General features: G+C 41.1%; 1 protein-coding gene across 1 annotated transcript in view; it reads right to left on the bottom strand.

Annotated features, from left to right (window-relative positions):
* Positions 1 to 17,204, bottom strand: part of UBR3 (ubiquitin protein ligase E3 component n-recognin 3) — a 221,622-nt gene that overhangs the window by 176,646 nt on the left and 27,772 nt on the right. The window contains exons 2-5 of the mRNA XM_051849447.2: positions 9,641 to 9,780; positions 5,336 to 5,494; positions 2,506 to 2,649; positions 1,232 to 1,281 (exon numbers count right to left, since the gene is read on the bottom strand). Coding sequence (XP_051705407.1) covers positions 1,232 to 1,281; positions 2,506 to 2,649; positions 5,336 to 5,494; positions 9,641 to 9,780 — 493 coding nt within the window. The remainder of the gene's footprint in view (positions 1 to 1,231; positions 1,282 to 2,505; positions 2,650 to 5,335; positions 5,495 to 9,640; positions 9,781 to 17,204) is intronic.

The following is a 17,204-nucleotide window of genomic DNA, read 5'->3' on the forward strand; positions in this document are numbered from 1 at the left end:
CCACCCATGAGGGAGACCCAAAAGAAGCTCCTAGCTCCTGGCATTGGACTGGCTCAGCCCTGGCTGTTACAGTTATTTAAAAAAAAAAAAAAAAAAAAAGGAACAGTTCAGCAGGCTGATCAGTAATATCCAAAAGTTGTACAGCTACAGAAACAAGAACCCAAATTATGTCTACTTTGTGGTATTTCAATAATGCAATAAAAAGATCTAGTGATGGGGATAGGCATTGTGTTGTAACATGTTAAGCTTCCAACTACAATGCCAGCATCCCATATGGATGCCAGTTTGAGTCCTGGCTGCTCTACTTTTTTTTTTTTTTTTTTTTTTTTTTTTTTTTTTTTTTTTTTTTTTGACAGGCAGAGTGGACAGTGAGAGAGAGACAGAGAGAAAGGTCTTCCTTTTGCCGTCGGTTCACCCTCCAACAGCCGCCGTGGCCAGTGCACTGTGGCCGGCACAAAGCGCTGATCCAATGGCAGGAGCCAGGTGCTTATCCTGGTCTCCGATGCAGGTGCAGGGCCCAAGCACTTGGGTCATCCTCCACTGCACTCTCAAGCCACAGCAGAGAGCTGGCCTGGAAGAGGGGCAACCGGGACAGAATCCTGCGCCCCGACCGAGACTAGAACCCGGGGTGCCGGCGCTGCAAGGGGGAGGATTAGCCTGTTGAGCCACAGCACCGGCCTGCTCTACTTCTAATCTAGCTCCCGACTAATGTGCCTGGGAAAGCAGCAGAGATGACCAAAGTCTTCGGTCCACTGCCCCCAGAGAGACTTGGATGAAGCTCCTGGCTCCTGGCCTAAGCTTGGGCCAGACTTAGCCATTGCAGCCATTTGGGAAATGAACCAGCAGATGGAAGATATCTCTCTCTCCCCCTCCCCAACTCTGTAACCCTGCCTTTCAAATAAATAAATACATCTTTAAAAAAAATCTATTGATTTGAAAAAACACAAGAAACACCTGTATCCCATATGGGAGCACTAGTTTCAGTCCCAGCTGCTCCACTTCCAATCCAGCTGCCTGCTAATATGCCTGCAAAACCAGCAGATGATGGCTCAAGTACTTGGACCCTACCACCCACATGAGAAACCTGGAATGGAGTTCCAAGCTTGTGACCTCAGCCTGGCCCTGCCCCAGCTGTTGCAGGTATCCAGGGAGTAAACCAATGGATTAAAGATCTCTTTTCCTGTCTTCCCTCTCTTTCACTCTGACATTCAAATTAATAAATAAGTCTTACCTCATCTGAAGAATCTACTTGTCCCAATGGTCCTGCTGCACCTGCAAAACCTTTGGAAGGAAGGAAGGAAGTTTTTCTTTATAGTTATTACATATTGCTTCACTTTAAAATTACTTTGACACACACAAATATAAAAAAGCTAAGTTTTATAATGTTAGGACACTTCATTGTAATAGTTATCTTGGCAAAATTCAATATTTATTTTGACTAAACTTTTACCTAATAGCTATATTTCAATAGGGATTCTCCAGAGAAAATCCAGATTTAATAATTATAAAAATGGGGGGTTGGCACTGTGGAGTAGCAGATAAAGCTGCTGCCTGAAATGTCGGCATCCCATATGGGCGCTGGTTCAAGTCCTGGCTGCTCCTCTTCCAATCCAGCTCTCTGCTATGGCCTGGGAATGCAGTAGAAGATGGCCCAAGTCCTTGGGCCCCTACACCTGTGTAGGAGACCTGGAAGAAGCTCCTGGCTCCTGGCTTCAGATCAGCACAGCTTTGGCCATTGCGGCCAACTGGGGAGTGAACCAGCAGAAAAAAAGACTCTCTCTCTCTCTCTGCCTCTTCTTCTCTCTGCATGTAACTCTAACTTTCAAGTAAATAAATAAATCTTTTTAAAAAATTTCAAAAATGCAAGAGCAAGTGTTGTGGGACAGCAGGTCAATTGCTTAGAAACCTGGCATTCCATATCAGAATGCTAATTCAAGTCCCTGCTCTCCACTTTCCCTGAAGAGCCCTGATAATGTATCTCGGGAGGCAGCAGATGATAGCCCAAGTATTTGGGCCCCTGCCACTCACATGGGACACCCAGATAGACCTCCAGGCTTCTGGCTGCTGTGGGCATTTGGGGATTGAACCAGCAGACAAAAGTTTTCTCTCTCTGCCTTTCAAGTAGATGAAAATAAACTTAAAAAAAAAAAAAGAAAGAAACAATTGTGAATTCTACTTCAGAAAATGTATTTTCTCTCTCTTTAGTTTTAAACTTTGTTTACTAAAATTGTGAGCTAGTCAAATTTTAGGCTACTCTTCAATAGCAACTACCATATTTCTCATGAATTAGAACCAGAGCTTTAATAAAGTAACCAAATTCTATTTAAGAGAAATGTATTCTCTTCTTAGGCCAATCTATTCATTTTTGCCTCTAAATTTTACCAGTTTTAGTGCTTTTCTTGTGAAGAATGACTTTTTTTAGCTCAAAATAAATTTCCTCAAAAATAAGTAAAGTTTAAGGGGGTGTTTTGTTTCAATACTGGAAAGAAAAATATATAGACAAACCTTGAACTGCCAGAGTGCTAGTACCAGCAGATGGCTCCTGCATACCATACACAAGCTTATCCTCAGGATATGTAAGTCCAGAGCTCTTCAAAGCTATAAGGTACTTTTCATGACTTTTCTTTGCACAGGCATTTTCTCCAAGACCTAATATTTAAGAGAAATTTAAAATCAGAAGAATATATTCCTTTCAAAACTTAAGTGCAAACATCTCATTAACTAATAAGCACATAATACAAAATTTTCCTAATGGAGTGGAAGTTTGTTCATTTAATCCTAGAATGATCAACTCACTTGGACGACAATTTTGTGCATAAGTTTGGCATTAACAGTCTCAGACTGCACAGCATGTTTGTAGCAACAGTGAAACCTACTAAGTCAAGCACTCAACTCATGTGAGCAACCATGTGCAAGGTACACAGGGATGCAAAGATTAAGAAGGCATGATCCTAACCTTTAAGGAATTAGAAAATAAATGGTAAAGAAAGGCAGAAAGATATGTGGTAAACAACAACTAAACAGCTGACTACCATTTGATTTGACAATCTGTACTCATAATGCCAAACATTTAGATGGATTCAAAGCAGAATACTTAAGAAAGGAGGAGGGGCTGGCACTGAGGTGTATCGGGTAGAGCGCTGCCTGCAGTGTCGGCATCCCATATATGCACCGGTCCGAGTCCCGGCTGCTTCCACTTCTTCCTAAGTAAGCCTGAGGTACTCTAATCCTGTGCATGTGTAACCCAGTCCTCATTCAAGTACTCTGGAGATCTCCAGGTCAGTCCCCCAACATGTCTCAGTGTTCAGCCCCCAAAGTTCCATAGTTTCCAACAGATTCAGTGCCCTAAACTGTGATCTCTGCATCCTTAATTCAGAGGGACCACCAGGCTCTGCTTCAATGCCAGCTTCCTGCACTATGGTCAGGAAGCTGTCCCCAGGGTAATCATGGTGCTCAGCTCATGATTTTTCTTTATCTAATGTTTATTGTCCTGAAATGTTTGTTGTCCAGGGCTTGAAATGAGCTACCTCATCTTTTTCTATGTTGTGTATGACCTAAGGGACAGCCCAATATCCAAAAGCTTAAGATTGCCTTTTTCTACCTGGACTCTAACCTCACCACAATACTACGTAACTTCTCTCATCCTTTAGCTAAACGACTTCCTCTCACCCACCAGGTTTTTTTTTTTTTTTTTTTTTTTTTTTTTTTTTGACAGGCAGAGTGGACAGTGAGAGAGAGAGACAGAGAGAGAAAGGTCTTCCTTTGCCGCTGGTTCACCCTCCAATGGCCGCCGCTGCAGCCGGCGCACCGCGCTGATCCTGGCAGGAGCCAGGAGCCAGGTGCTTTTCCTGGTCTCCCATGGGGTGCAGGGCCCAAGCACCTGGGCCATCCTCCACTGCACTCCCTGGCCATAGCAGAGAGCTGGCCTGGAAGAGGGGCAACCGGGACAGAATCCGGCGCCCCAACCGGGACTAGAACCCGGTGTGCCGGCGCCGCAAGGTGGAGGATTAGCCTATTGAGCCACGGCGCCGGCTCACCCACCAGGTTTTGCTTTAAAGCCTGCTTCACTTCCCTCAGTGAAGCTCTATCTCTCCCCTACCAGTGAAATCTAGCCTCTCTTTTAAAACCACTTTCCCTACTCTTTCATGGCATTTACCACAGCTTACAATTACAGAATTTTATGGTTTGAAAATGTTATTGATGTCATTTCACTCACTAGACCATAAACGTTCTAAGAGCAGTGCTAGAATTACATGATTTACTCACACCTTCCCCGCACTACACTACAGTTTCTAGACCAGAGTCAAGCACACAGAGGGATGCTTAATATGTATGTGTTGAGGAAACAAATATGTCAGACAAGACTATCTCTAATGGCCAGTGTTGTGGTGCAGCAGGTTAAGCCGCAGCTTAGGCCATCTGCATCCTATAGCGGAACGCCAGTTCAGCCCTGGTTACTCTGCATTTCTGATCCGCTGCCTGGTAATGCATTTGGGAGACAGCAGATGATGGCCCAAGTAGGGGGGCCCCTGTCACCCACATAGGAGACTGCATGGAGTTACAAGCTAGTGGCTTCAGTCTGGCCCAGCTTCAGATGTTTCATGTACTTAGGGAGTAAACCAACAGATGGAAGATTCTCTGTCTCTCCCTGTCACTCTGCCTTTCAAATAAATACATACATAAATCTTTTTTTTTTTTACAAAAAGTCTATCTCTAAATGACATATAATAAACAATGCACATAAAAATTTCAACACTCTAAAGAAACATAATGAACTTCAATTTTCAAAACATGTTGCTCATGAGCCAACAAGAACACTATTTAAAATATTTACTGTGAGATTATAAAATGATCAATATTTATTGTATTATAAATTTGAACAAATTAAAGGTGCAAAAACTGTCTTTATAACACACCAAGTACACAAATACTCAACAATTCCATGTTTTATCATTTTAAACTCCATATTATTATAAATTTCCAGGTCATACAACCCAAAAATCCACAATATGAATAATGCACACATAAAAGTGGTTTGTCATTGTTTGAAGAAAAGGAAGTAGAATGTAATTATGAATATGGCATATCAAAACATAGGAAATCTATATTCTGGTTTCCAAGTCCAATGTAAATTAGTTGTGAGATCTTAAGCGTATCATTTTGTTTTCCTAGGGCTCACTTTCCTCATCCATAAAATAAGAGGTTCCTTTATTAACTTGCAGTTTTAGTGTTCTATAGCAAACATTCACCTTACTTTGAAGTTCTAATATATGCAATTTCTTATGATTATACTAATGTAAGTCATAAACTTCTTCTATCCTAACATTTTACTCACCAGACGTCAAATCTTTGTAGTTTTGTTGGTTTGTCAAAACCTGAGTAAGAACAGACCGCATTGCTCCTCCCATTTTAGTTAGGTCTTCTAAAAAGGAAATCTGAGGTTCCAAAAGCTGAAGGACTTTGTTAAGGTCTTTTTCTGATGGTACATCAGCTGCTAAAACAACAATTAAAAAAACACATGAATGTATATTTGTGCATGTGTACATGTCTCAAATAATTAAGATTAACTGTCCCTAAAATATTTGGCTAAGAATAACAATATTTTGTTCTTTTATATTTAGTGACTCAGGTACCGCCATCAAAGCATATGGATGCTGCTCCACTTGGATCTAGATTCCAGCTGGTGGCTTAGGAAAAACAGAGGAAGATGGTCCAAGTGCTTGGGACCCTGCCCCCGACATGGAAGACCCAGATGAAGCTCCTGGCTTTGGCCTGGCTCCATCCTGTCCATTATGGCCATTTGGGGAGTGAATGAGCAGATAGAAGATTTCTCTCTGTCTCTCCTGCTCTCGTTAACTTTCAGATAAATAAATATTTTTAAAAAATAAAATCAGTGACTCAGATGTTAGTATTTTATAACAAAAAATCTCTATTTTTAACCAAAAGAATTCTGTAAAACTGGTGTCTCCCCAGCTTAAGGTACATTTGCTAAGGAAATCAGTCCTTTGAAATAAAATGGGAAAAAGAAATTATTTCCTAAGATAAATAAGCAGGGCTGACGATGTGGTGTAGCAGGTAAAGCAGCCACATGCAGTGCTGGCATCCCACAAGGGTGCTGGTTAAAGTCCCAGCTGCTCCACTTCCAATCCAGCTCTCTGCTATGGCCTGGGAAAGCAGTAGAAGATGGTCCAAGTGCTTGGGCCCCTGTACCCATGTGGGAGACCTGGAAGAAGCTCCTGGCTGCTGGCTTCAGATTGGCGCAGCTCTCTGGCCATAGCAGCCAACTGGGGAGTGAACCAGCTATGGAAGACCTCTCTCTCCTTCTGCCTCTCCTTCTTTCTGTGTGTAACTCTGGCTTTCAAATAAATAAATAAATCTTTTTTAAAAAAACATAATTAAGCATTTAATTTGTATAAGAAGCATTCGGTCAGAAAGTCCTCTACTCCCAGAATTATAAATGTAATTACAAGATGATTTCAAAATAAGATAGTATTTAAGAAAAAGTTAAGATCCTACCCTGGAATAAAACAAGATATAATTCAAATATACTGAGATAGTGTAAGAATTTTAGGACAATATTATGTAAGCTCTAAATTTAAGCATAATAGCAAATAACCTAACCCCTATCATATTCCAAATTATAGACTCATGTTAGCTGAAAGTCAAAGAAACTAAAATGAAAGATAACTGTTTTAATAGACATAAGTAAATTTAATAAACTAAAAAAAAAAACCACCAGGAAAAATATATCAAATAGAACTAAAGGAAGAGATAAAAATGAAAAAGAATATTTAATATTAAATATTAAAGATGAAAATAAAAAGATATTTTAGAATAATGTGGGTCTAAAAGAAATCTGTGAATAGAGTGATTTAGAACATAGCTGTAACTGGTTAAAGAAGAATACAGGGGCCGGCGCTGTGGTGTAGCGGGTAAAGCCGCTGCCTGCAGTGCTGGCATCCCATATGGGCACCGAGTCAAGACCCAGTTGCTCCATTTCCAATCCAGCTCTCTGCTATGGCCTGGGAAAGCAGTGGAGGATGGCCCAAGTGCTTGGGCCCCTGCACCCATGTGGGAGACCTTGAAGAAGCTCCTGGCTCCTGACTTTGGAATGGTACAGCTCCGGCCGTGGCAGCCATCTGGGAAGTGAACCAGTGGAGGGAAGACCTCTCTCTCTTTATTTCTGCCTCTGCCTCTCTGAACTCTGCCTTTCAAATAAATAAATCAATCTTGAAACAAAACAAAAAAAGAATAAATATAAGGAGCTAAGGGAGGACCTGTGTGCCCAAGAAAAGAGACATCAATTCATTCAACATCTTTTAAGCAGCTAAACCCCACTTCTGTATAAAGCTCATGCTGTGCATTATTCATGTTCATGTTATCCCTAGTGACTGACAAACTAACCCAGCAGACACTTCATTAATGATTGATTGCTCTTGGTTTTCAGGGGCTCTCACACATGGATCTAAGGACTGTGGGGTGAAATGAAAAACAGAACTCAATGCAACTGTGAAGCTACAGTTTTCTTCTTCCAAGTTTCCTTGCATTCACTTGAATTAGAAAACAGCAAGTCCTTTTTTTTTTTTTTTTTTTTTTTTACAGGCAGAGTGGACAGTGAGAGAGAGAGACAGATAGAAAGGTCTTTTCCTTTGGTTCACCCCGCAGTGGCTGCTGCGGCCAGCATACCACGCTGATACGAAGCCAGGAGCCAGGTGTTTCTCCTGTCTCCCATGCGGGTACAGGGCCCAAGCACTTGGGCCATCCTCCACTGCCTTCCCGGGCCACAGCAGAGAGCTCGCCTGGAAGAGGAGCAACCGGGACAGAATCCGGCGCCCCGACCAGGACTAGAACCCCATGTGCCGGCGCCACAGCCAGAGGATTAGCCTATTGAGCCGCAGCGCCGGCCAAAGTCCTTTCTTGAATTTTAAGACAGTGATACTGGGAGTGGCATTTTGGCACAGTGGGTTAAGCTACCAGCATCCCATATTAGCACTACTTCGAGACCTAGCTGATCTACTTCTAATCCAGCTCCCTGCCAATGAGCCTGGGAAAGCAAAAAATGACCAGAGTACTGGGATTCCTGCCATCCACATGGGAGACCCAGATGGAGTTCCTGCCTCCTGGTTTCAGCCTGGCCCAGCCCCAGCCATTGTAGCCATTTGGAGAGTGAACCAGTGGATGGAAGATCTCTAATTCTGCCTTTTGAATAAGTAAATAAATCCTGATAAAAAATTTTTAAATAAAAACAAAACAATTGTATCAATACAAAGAAATGCAGGTTTGTTTGTTTGTTTTCGCACGGACAGAAATTAATGCTTGGCACACTTCCAATCTAGCTCTCTGCTATGGCCTGGGAAAGCATTGGAAGATGGTCCAAGTCCTTGGGCCCCTGCACCCACATGGAATATCCAGATATAGCTTCAGGCTTCTGGCTTTGGATCAGCCCTGCTCCAGCCATCTGGGGAGTGATCCAGCGGATGGAAGACCTCCCTCCCTCCCTCCCTCTCTCTCTTTCTGCTTCTGCCTCTCAAATAAATAAATAAATCTTTTTTAAAAGTAACTTTTTTTGTATTTTTATAAATACATTCTGAAATAAGCAGAAGTATTTAATAAAACATTGCATTATTTTTGCTTAAAATGTATGAATGTATTAATTGTTTGCTCACATAAAGATAATAAGATACATTTTAGAACTTATAAAACTGCTAATGTAACACTTTCACAGTTTAAGGATAAAGACAGAAGATAAAAATGTATGCCATAGTTTCAAATTAAATATAAGGTTATCCACAGTATTAAATAACTTAAAAACCACTAAAAGTAATACAAAATGTAGTTCTCCTACAAAACAAAAATGTAGTTATCATTAGAAACATAGAAAACATCATAAAAAGTTAATAATGTGTTTCATGCCACCTAACTGATATCTATAATTCACACTGTAAGATCGAGAACTTTAATGGATATCTAATTCCATAAATGTAGTAGTCAAGATTGTGATTAAATCTCAAAAGGTAAGAGTATCATGAGTTGAATGCTTCTTTTCTCTTTTTAATATTAACATGATGCCTATACCCATACAAACTACCCAATAATATGTAAGAGAGTAATCTGATCCTATCATAAACCATTATATAATACTTGTGTATATGGAAGAAAATAAAAATAGACAGACTCTAATAAAACAAGAAAGAAAAAAGAAGAAGGGATGGGAGGGAGGGAACAGAAAAGGCAGAGGGAAGAAGGTAGGAAGTCAGGCACGAAGAGTGGTCAAAATAGTTTGTATTCTAAAACCCTAAGTTAAATTCAAACATTTCATGTTTGATACAGCTTCTTAACCCTGCTGTATCATAATATGATTATAAATAAAGTCACTTTAACCCCATAAAATGATTAGTTCCTCATCTGCAAAGCATCAATTAAGTTTGATCAAAAACATCCACGATCTTAAAAGCAGAAAGTGCCAAACCATACCTACTATGGGGCATCTATTTTCAAGTGTTTTTCAGTCTCTATATTTCACAGTAATCTCTTTTTAAATGTTAATCAAAAATACAATATCTCAAAAAATCATTATTAATGCTGAAACTTTGTGAATTGTGAACTTTAGAGTACTAACAAAGAATGGATTAAAACATACCTGGTTCATTATAGCCTTCTCTTAAGTACTGAATGAGACAAAAAATAAACCTTGGAAGTACAAATTCAGACATCATCAGTAAATCTTTGGGGACACAGGGAATATTTGAACTTGATTTAATTTGATGCCTTTTGCAAAACCTGTAATATGAAAAAGAAAAAAATTAACTGTGATGTCTAAACAGCCAAGAATACAATTATTATTTCTATTTACAAAATTCATAACAGAAAGCAGCCCAATATCAAAGCCAATATCATTGTCTTTTATAACTAAGGCACCAAGTTAAAATATATAGTTTGAAACAGTCTTTATGTCAGAAATGGCACTCAGGAGATTTTCCCTAAAGAAAATCCACTTAGAATACAAAAAGGAAAATCTTGTCATAGAATTTACATATTTTAACTGCAACTGCAACCTACCACTTTCAATGACTTTCCATAAGTTCCACTTTTTATAAACCATTAAGTACAAATTGATAACTTCCAAAGAACTTACATGTTCCATTCTTAAGTCATTTCTAATATACCAAATTAATAAATGGACAAATGAGATAAATACTTGGAGCCTACTCTGAAAGTTCATATACTTACTTCTATATATCCCTTCTAATCTTCCTTATAATAATTACAATAATTTCAAAATATGACTGGTGGGTAAAGCCACCAACTGTGGTGCTGGCATCCCATATGGATGCTGGTTTGAGCCCCAGCTGCTCCACTTCTGATCTAGCTCTCTGCTGTGGCCTGGAGGAAAGCAGTAGAAGATGGCCCAAGTCCTTGGAGCCCTTTGACTGCATGGGAGACCTGGAAGAAGCTTCTGGCTCCTCATTTTGGATTGGCCAAGCTCCAGCAGTTGTAGCCATTTGGGGAGTAAACCAGCAGATGGAAAACCTCTCTCTTTCTCTTTCTCTCTCTCTCTCTCTCTCTCTGACTTTGCCCCTCTGTAACTCTGCATTTCAAATAAATAAATCTTTTTAAAAATATATGATTGGTATGATAAAAATGAAGTATACTATTCTATATTCATAACCTGAAATAGCCACAAATAAGTTATTTTGTGGCCAAACATCAAATTACCTCATTAATTACAAAAAATGCCTAGAAACAAACTTGATAGGAAGGATATAGAAATTATTTTAGGTAGAAAACATGAAAAATCTAGATAGAAAAAAACTATATATCTCTAAGCAGAAAAACCAATTTTATTTTTTTAAAAGGAAGTACCCCCAAATTTAAAGCCATTAGATTAATGGCACTGACATTAAATCTCAGTAGAATTAATCACAAATTAATTCTGAAGTTTAAATGGAAGTGCATATATGTGCAAAAAATATTAGGAAACCTTCTAAAATGATTAATGATAATAAACTGAACCTTAAAACAGAATACAAAACTATCTTAATTAAAATTCTGCAGTAGGGGCAGGTGTCTAGCACAATGATTAAGATGTCACTGGAGGGGCCGGTGCTGTGGCGCAGCAGGTTAACACCCTGGCCTGAAGCACCAGCATCCCATATGGGCGCTGGTTCAAGTCCCAGCTGCTCCTCTTCCAATCCAGTTCACTGCTATGGCCTGAGAAAGCAGTAGAAGATGGCCGAAGTCCTTAAGCCCTTGCACCCGCGTGGGAGACCCAGAAGAAGCTCCTGGCTTCTGGCTTCAGATTGGCACAGCTCCAGCCGTTGCAGTCAATTGGGGAACGAACCATCAGAAGACCTCTCTCGCGCGCACGTGCTCTCTCTCTCTGTCTCTCTGCCTCTCCTCTCTCTGTGTAACTCTGACTTTCAATAAATAAATCTTTAAAAAAAAAAAAAAAAAAAAAAAAGATGTCACCGGAATGCATACATTCCCTATGAGAGTGCCAGCTCTGAGTATCAGCTGCTCCACTTCTGACCCAGCTTCCTGATAGTGTACCTGGGAGACAGCAGATGATGGCATAGTATTTGGATTCCTCCCATCACCATCTGAAACCCAGAGCAAGTTCCAGGAACCTGACTTCAGGTGGTCCGGTCCTGGCTATTGAGGCCAGTTAGAGAGTGAATCGGGATGAAAGATCTCTATCTACCTGTCTTTCTCTCTCCCACTCTGCCTTTCAAATAAAATAAATTAAAAAAAAAAAAATTTAAGCCTTTATTAACATCATGGACCACAACTAAATCCAGAAAAAAAAGAGTATGCCAATCTAAGAATCTAATATATGATGAATATGGAATCTCAATCCAATGTGGTAGGAAGAAGACTTTTAATAAATTAGTTTAGGTCAAAACTGATTATTTAAGTGAAGGAAGTAAATCTGACTGCTAATTTGTACCATACACAAAATATATCTCATTTACATTATAAGTCAAATGTGGGAACAGGAATCTGGAAGATAATTAACTATTCTCCTACATCATCTCAGCATATAAACTCTAATGAAGACCTGCAAAAAAAAATGAAAAATAACTACATATATCAAAAGCTTCTATGCAGAAGACAATAGCAAACTGAAAAAAAAATATTTACAATATTCAGGAGGAGGCATTTAGCCTAGGTATTAAGACATCTACAACCCACACTGGAGTACCTGGGCTCAATACACAGATCTGGCTCCTGGCTCCTGATTCCAGCTTCCAGCTAATGCAGAACCTGGGAGGCAGCAGAGATGACTCAAGTGATTGAGTTCCTACCACCAACATGGAAAACCCAGATTGTATACCTGGCTCCCAGTTTCAGTCTAGCTGACCCCAGTCCCAACCATTTTGGGAATCTGGGGTGAACTAGTAGATAAGAGTTATCTTTCTCTACCTGTTTCTCAAATAAATAAAATTTTACTTATATATACTTTTGTATAAAACTGATAAAAGATTAACATCTGTGATTATAAACTATCCAAAATGTGTCAGAAAAAGAAAACAGTTCAACAGAAAAGTCAATGAAGGACACGAACAACTAACAAATATAAAAGCATTTTATAATCAATAAACCAATGAAAAGATGCTCCAGTTCTGTAAAAAAGCAATGAGAGGCCAGCGTCGCGGCTAAATAGGCTAATCCTCCACCTGCAGCGCTGGCACACCGGGTTCTAGTCCTGGTCGGGGCGCCGGATTCTGTCCTGGTTGCTCCTCTTCCAGGCCAGCTCTCTGCTGTGGCCCAGGAGAGCAGTGGAGGATGGCCCAAGTGCTTGGGCCCTGCACCCCATGGGAGACCAGGAGAAGCACCTGGCTCCTGCCTTCGGATCAGCGCGGTGCACCGGCCACAGCACGCCGGCCGCGGCGGCCACTGGAGGGTGAACCAATGGAAAAAAAGAAGACCTTTCTCTCTGTCTCTCTCTCTCACTGTCCACTCTGCCGGAAAAAAAAAAAAAAAAAAAGCTTGAAGAAAAATTTTTTAAATATATCTTTTTTAAATATATCTGTCAAAAAATAAGATATATTTTTAAAAATTTTCCTCAAGGTGTTTTTTTGTTGTTGTTGTTGGTTTGTTTTGTTTTTTTTGTTTTGTTTTGTTTTGTTTTGTTTTGACAGACAGAGTGGATAGTGTGAGAGAGAGAGACAGAGAGAAAGGTCTTCCTTTGCCGTTGGTTCACCCTCCAATGGCCGCTGCGGCCAGCGCGCTGCAGCCGGCGCACCGCGCTGATCTGATGGCAGGAGCCAGGTGCTTCTCCTGGTCTCCCATGGGGTGCAGGGCCCAAGCACTTGGGCCATCCTCCACTGCACTCCCTGGCCACAGCAGAGAGCCGGCCTGGAAGAGGGGCAACCAGGACAGAATCCGGTGCCCCGACCGGGAGTAGAACCCGGTGTGCCGGCGTTGCCAGGCAGAGGATTAGCCTAGTGAGCCACGGCGCCGGCCAGTTTTTTTGTTTTGTTTTGTTTTGTTTTGTTTTGTTTTGTTTTTGACAGGCAGAGTGGACAGTGAAAGAGACAGAGAGAAAGGTCTTCCTTTGCCGTTGATTCACCCTCCAATGGCCGCTGCAGCTGGCGCGCTGCGGCCGGTGCACCACGCTGATCCGAAGGCAAGATCCAGGTGCTTCTCCTGGTCTCCCATGCGGGTGCAGGGCCCAAGCACTTGGGCCATCCTCCACTGCACTCCCTGGCCACAGCAGAGAGCTGGCCTGGAAGAGGGGCAACCGGGACAGAATCCGGCGCCCTGACCGGGACTAGAACTTGCAGTGCCGGCGCCACAGGCGGAGGATTAGCCTATTGAGCCACAGCGCCGGCCCTAAATATCTTTTTTTTAAAGATTTATTTTATTTATTTGAAAGACAGAGTTACAGAGAGAGGTAGAGACAGAAAGAGAGGTCTTCCATCCTCTGGTTTATTCCCAAGATGACTGCAACAGCCGGAGCTGTGCCAATCCGAAGCCAGGATCTTCCTCCAGGTCCTCCACGTTGGTGCAGGGGCCCAAGGACTTGGGCCATCTTCTACTGTTATCCCAGGCCATAGCAGAGAGCTGGATCAGAAGAGAAGAGGACTAGAACCAGCGCCCATATAGGATGCTGGTGCTTCAGGCCAGGGCATTAACCAGCTTCGCCACAGCACTGGCCCCAGGGAAATTTTTTTAAAGATTTATTTTATTTATTTGAAAGGCAGAGTGGCAGAGAGAGGCAGAGACAGAGATAAAGAGATCTTCCATCCACTAGTTCACTTCCCGAATAGCCACAATGGTCGAGGCTGGGCCAGGCTGAAGCTGGGATCCAGGAACTCCATCTGGGTCTCCCGTGTCGATGCAGGGGTTCAATACTTGGGCTATCTTCTGCTGCTTTCCCAGACACATTAGCAGGAAGCTGGATCAGAAGTGAAGCATCCAGGACTTGAACCCACACTGACAGTGGCTTAAACTGTTGCACCACAACACCTGCCTGAAGGGAAATTATCCACTTAGGGACAAGACTATTATATATTTGTCAATCTTAGTATTATCAAACGTGAGAAAAGCAAATACTCTGATGCTTGTGAAGCATACATCCCCATTTATGAACTGCTTTTGTCACATAAGTTGAATTTTAATGATATCAGGATTAACCTGTATTTATAAGAGCTATAAGAGATAAAGGTACCACAAAAAAGACATTATACAGAACAATTGATATAGTTTCTGCAACCTATAAGTGGCAGGGGAAAACAGGATAGGAGAAATATTCTAGGTTAAAAGAGCTTCACAGGGGCTGGCACAGTCGCGAAGTGGGTAAAGCCGCAACCTGCAGTGCCGGCATCCCATATGGGCGCCGGTTCTAGTCCCGGCTGCTCCACTTCCAATCCAGCTCTCTGCTGTGGCCTGGGAAAGTAGTAGAGGATGGCCCAAGTCCTTGAGCCCCTTCACTGGTGTGGGAGACCCAGAAGAAGCTCCTGGCTCCTGGCTTCGGATCGGCACAGCTCCGGCCATTGTGGCCAACTGGGGAGTGAACCATCGGATGGAAGACCTCTCTCTCTCTCTGCTTCTCTATATCTCTGTGCAACTCTTTCAAGTAAATAAATAAATCTTAAAAAAAAATTATAAAAAAAAGAGATTCAAAGACTCAATAATCACATGCAATGTATGCACTAATTCTAACTAGGTATCAGGGAAATCTGATTACGGTATTATGTGATTATTATGATATTTTATATTATTATAGAATCTTTCAGTTAATTTTTTTAAAGATTTATTTATTTATTTGACAGGCAGAATTTACAGATAGGAAGGGAGAGATAGAGAGAGAGATCTAAGCACTGGTTCACTCCCCAGATAGCTGCAACAGCTGCAGTTAGGCCAGGGTAAAGCAAGTAGCCTGGAACTCTATCCAGATCTCCCACATGGGTGCAAGGACCCAAGCTCTCAGGCCATCTGCTACTGCCTTCCCAGGCAAGGCACAACAGCAAGGAGCTGGATCAGAAGTAGAGCAGTTAGGACTTGAATCAGCACCCACAGGGGATGTCAGCATCACAGGAAGCAGTTTAGCTAGCCCCTATTATAGCTAATTTTATGTGTGATAATGGCATTGAGATATATAAGAAAATATTCATGGATATTTGATGATATTTAGGCATTATTTTGTATTGGTGTGACAAAAATGCATTGTGATTATCACAGAAAACAAAAGTCTGTCCTTAAAGATTGACTTTACTAATTCACAGTTGAAAAGCAAGTACAGAAATTTTTGCTATCATCACATAGAATTGTGAACAGATCTAGTTTGGGGGCTGGATCTGTGGCGAAGTAGGTTGGGCCTCTGCCTGCAGCACCAGTATCCCATATGGGTGCCATTTCAAGTCTTGGCTGCTCCTCTTCTGATCCAGCTCTCTGCTGATGGCCTGGAAAGGCAGTGGAGGATGGCCCAAGTGCTTGGGTCCCCACATGCACATGGGAGACCCAGAGGAAACTCCTGGTTCCTGGCTTTGCATCGGCCCAGCTCCAGCCATTGTGGCCATCTGGGGAGTGAACCAGCCAATGGAAGGCCTCCCTGTCTGTCTCCCTCTGTGTGTAACTATGCCTCTAAAATAGATAAATAAATCTTTTAAAAAAAAAATAAATCCTACCTTTTAAAAAAATAAAAGATAGGATTGAGTGTCAAAGGGATCACATAAACAAGACTAGTGTCTGCTAATAATAACTGATAGAATTAAAAAGGAGAGAACAATCCAACATGGGAAGCAAGATACACAGCAGACTCAGAGAATGACATATGCCCTAAATAGCACTCTGTCCTCAGAATCAGCCCTTAAGGCATTCAGATCTGGCTAAAAAGCCCATGAGAGTATTTCAGGCAGGGAAAGCCAAGACACTGTGGCAAAAAATGACCTAAATGAAAGATATCTGTGAGTGAGATCACAGTGGAAAGAAGGGGCCATCAAAGAAGGAGGTACCTTTCTCTGAAGGGAGGAGAGAACTTCTACTTTGATTATGGCCTTGTCTAAATAATGTCAGAGTTTGTAAACTCAGGAGGCTTCCATAGCCTTGGCAGCTCATGACAAGAGCCTAGGGTGATTACTGACATCATAAATAAAGAGTGTCAATTGTTAAATCAACAATAGGAGTCACTGTGCACTTACTCCCTATGTAGGATCTCTGTCCTTAATGTGTTATACAATGTGAAGTAATGCTATAACTAGTACTGAAAAAGTATTTTACACTTTGTGTTTCTGTGTGGGTGCAAACTGTTGAAATCTTTACTTAGTATATACTAAATTGATCTTTTGTATATCAATATAATCGAAAATGAATCTTGATGTGAATGGGATGGGAGAGGGAGAGGGAAAGGGGAGGTTTGCGGGTGGGAGGGAGGTTATGGGGGGGGAAATGCCACTGTAGTCCAAAAGCTGCACTTTTGAAATTTATATTTATTAAATAAAATTTTTCTATTAAAAAAAGAAATCCTACCTTTAAAAAAACAGGTTTAGTTTTTGGTGGCACTTAGACATGATCTAATAAAAATTTCAATGTTTATAACATTAGCTTAGCATTTCTATTTCCAGGAATTTATTATATAGAACTCTCCTAAATTTGCAAAATTCTATTTATAAAGAAACTCAATGTATTACAATCTGCAATATAAAAAAGTTAGAAACAACTTATAGATTTTATTAAAAGAAAGATTAACAATACTACAG

This window comes from Oryctolagus cuniculus, chromosome 3 (genome assembly GCF_964237555.1).
Source record: "Oryctolagus cuniculus chromosome 3, mOryCun1.1, whole genome shotgun sequence".
NCBI lineage: Eukaryota > Metazoa > Chordata > Mammalia > Lagomorpha > Leporidae > Oryctolagus > Oryctolagus cuniculus.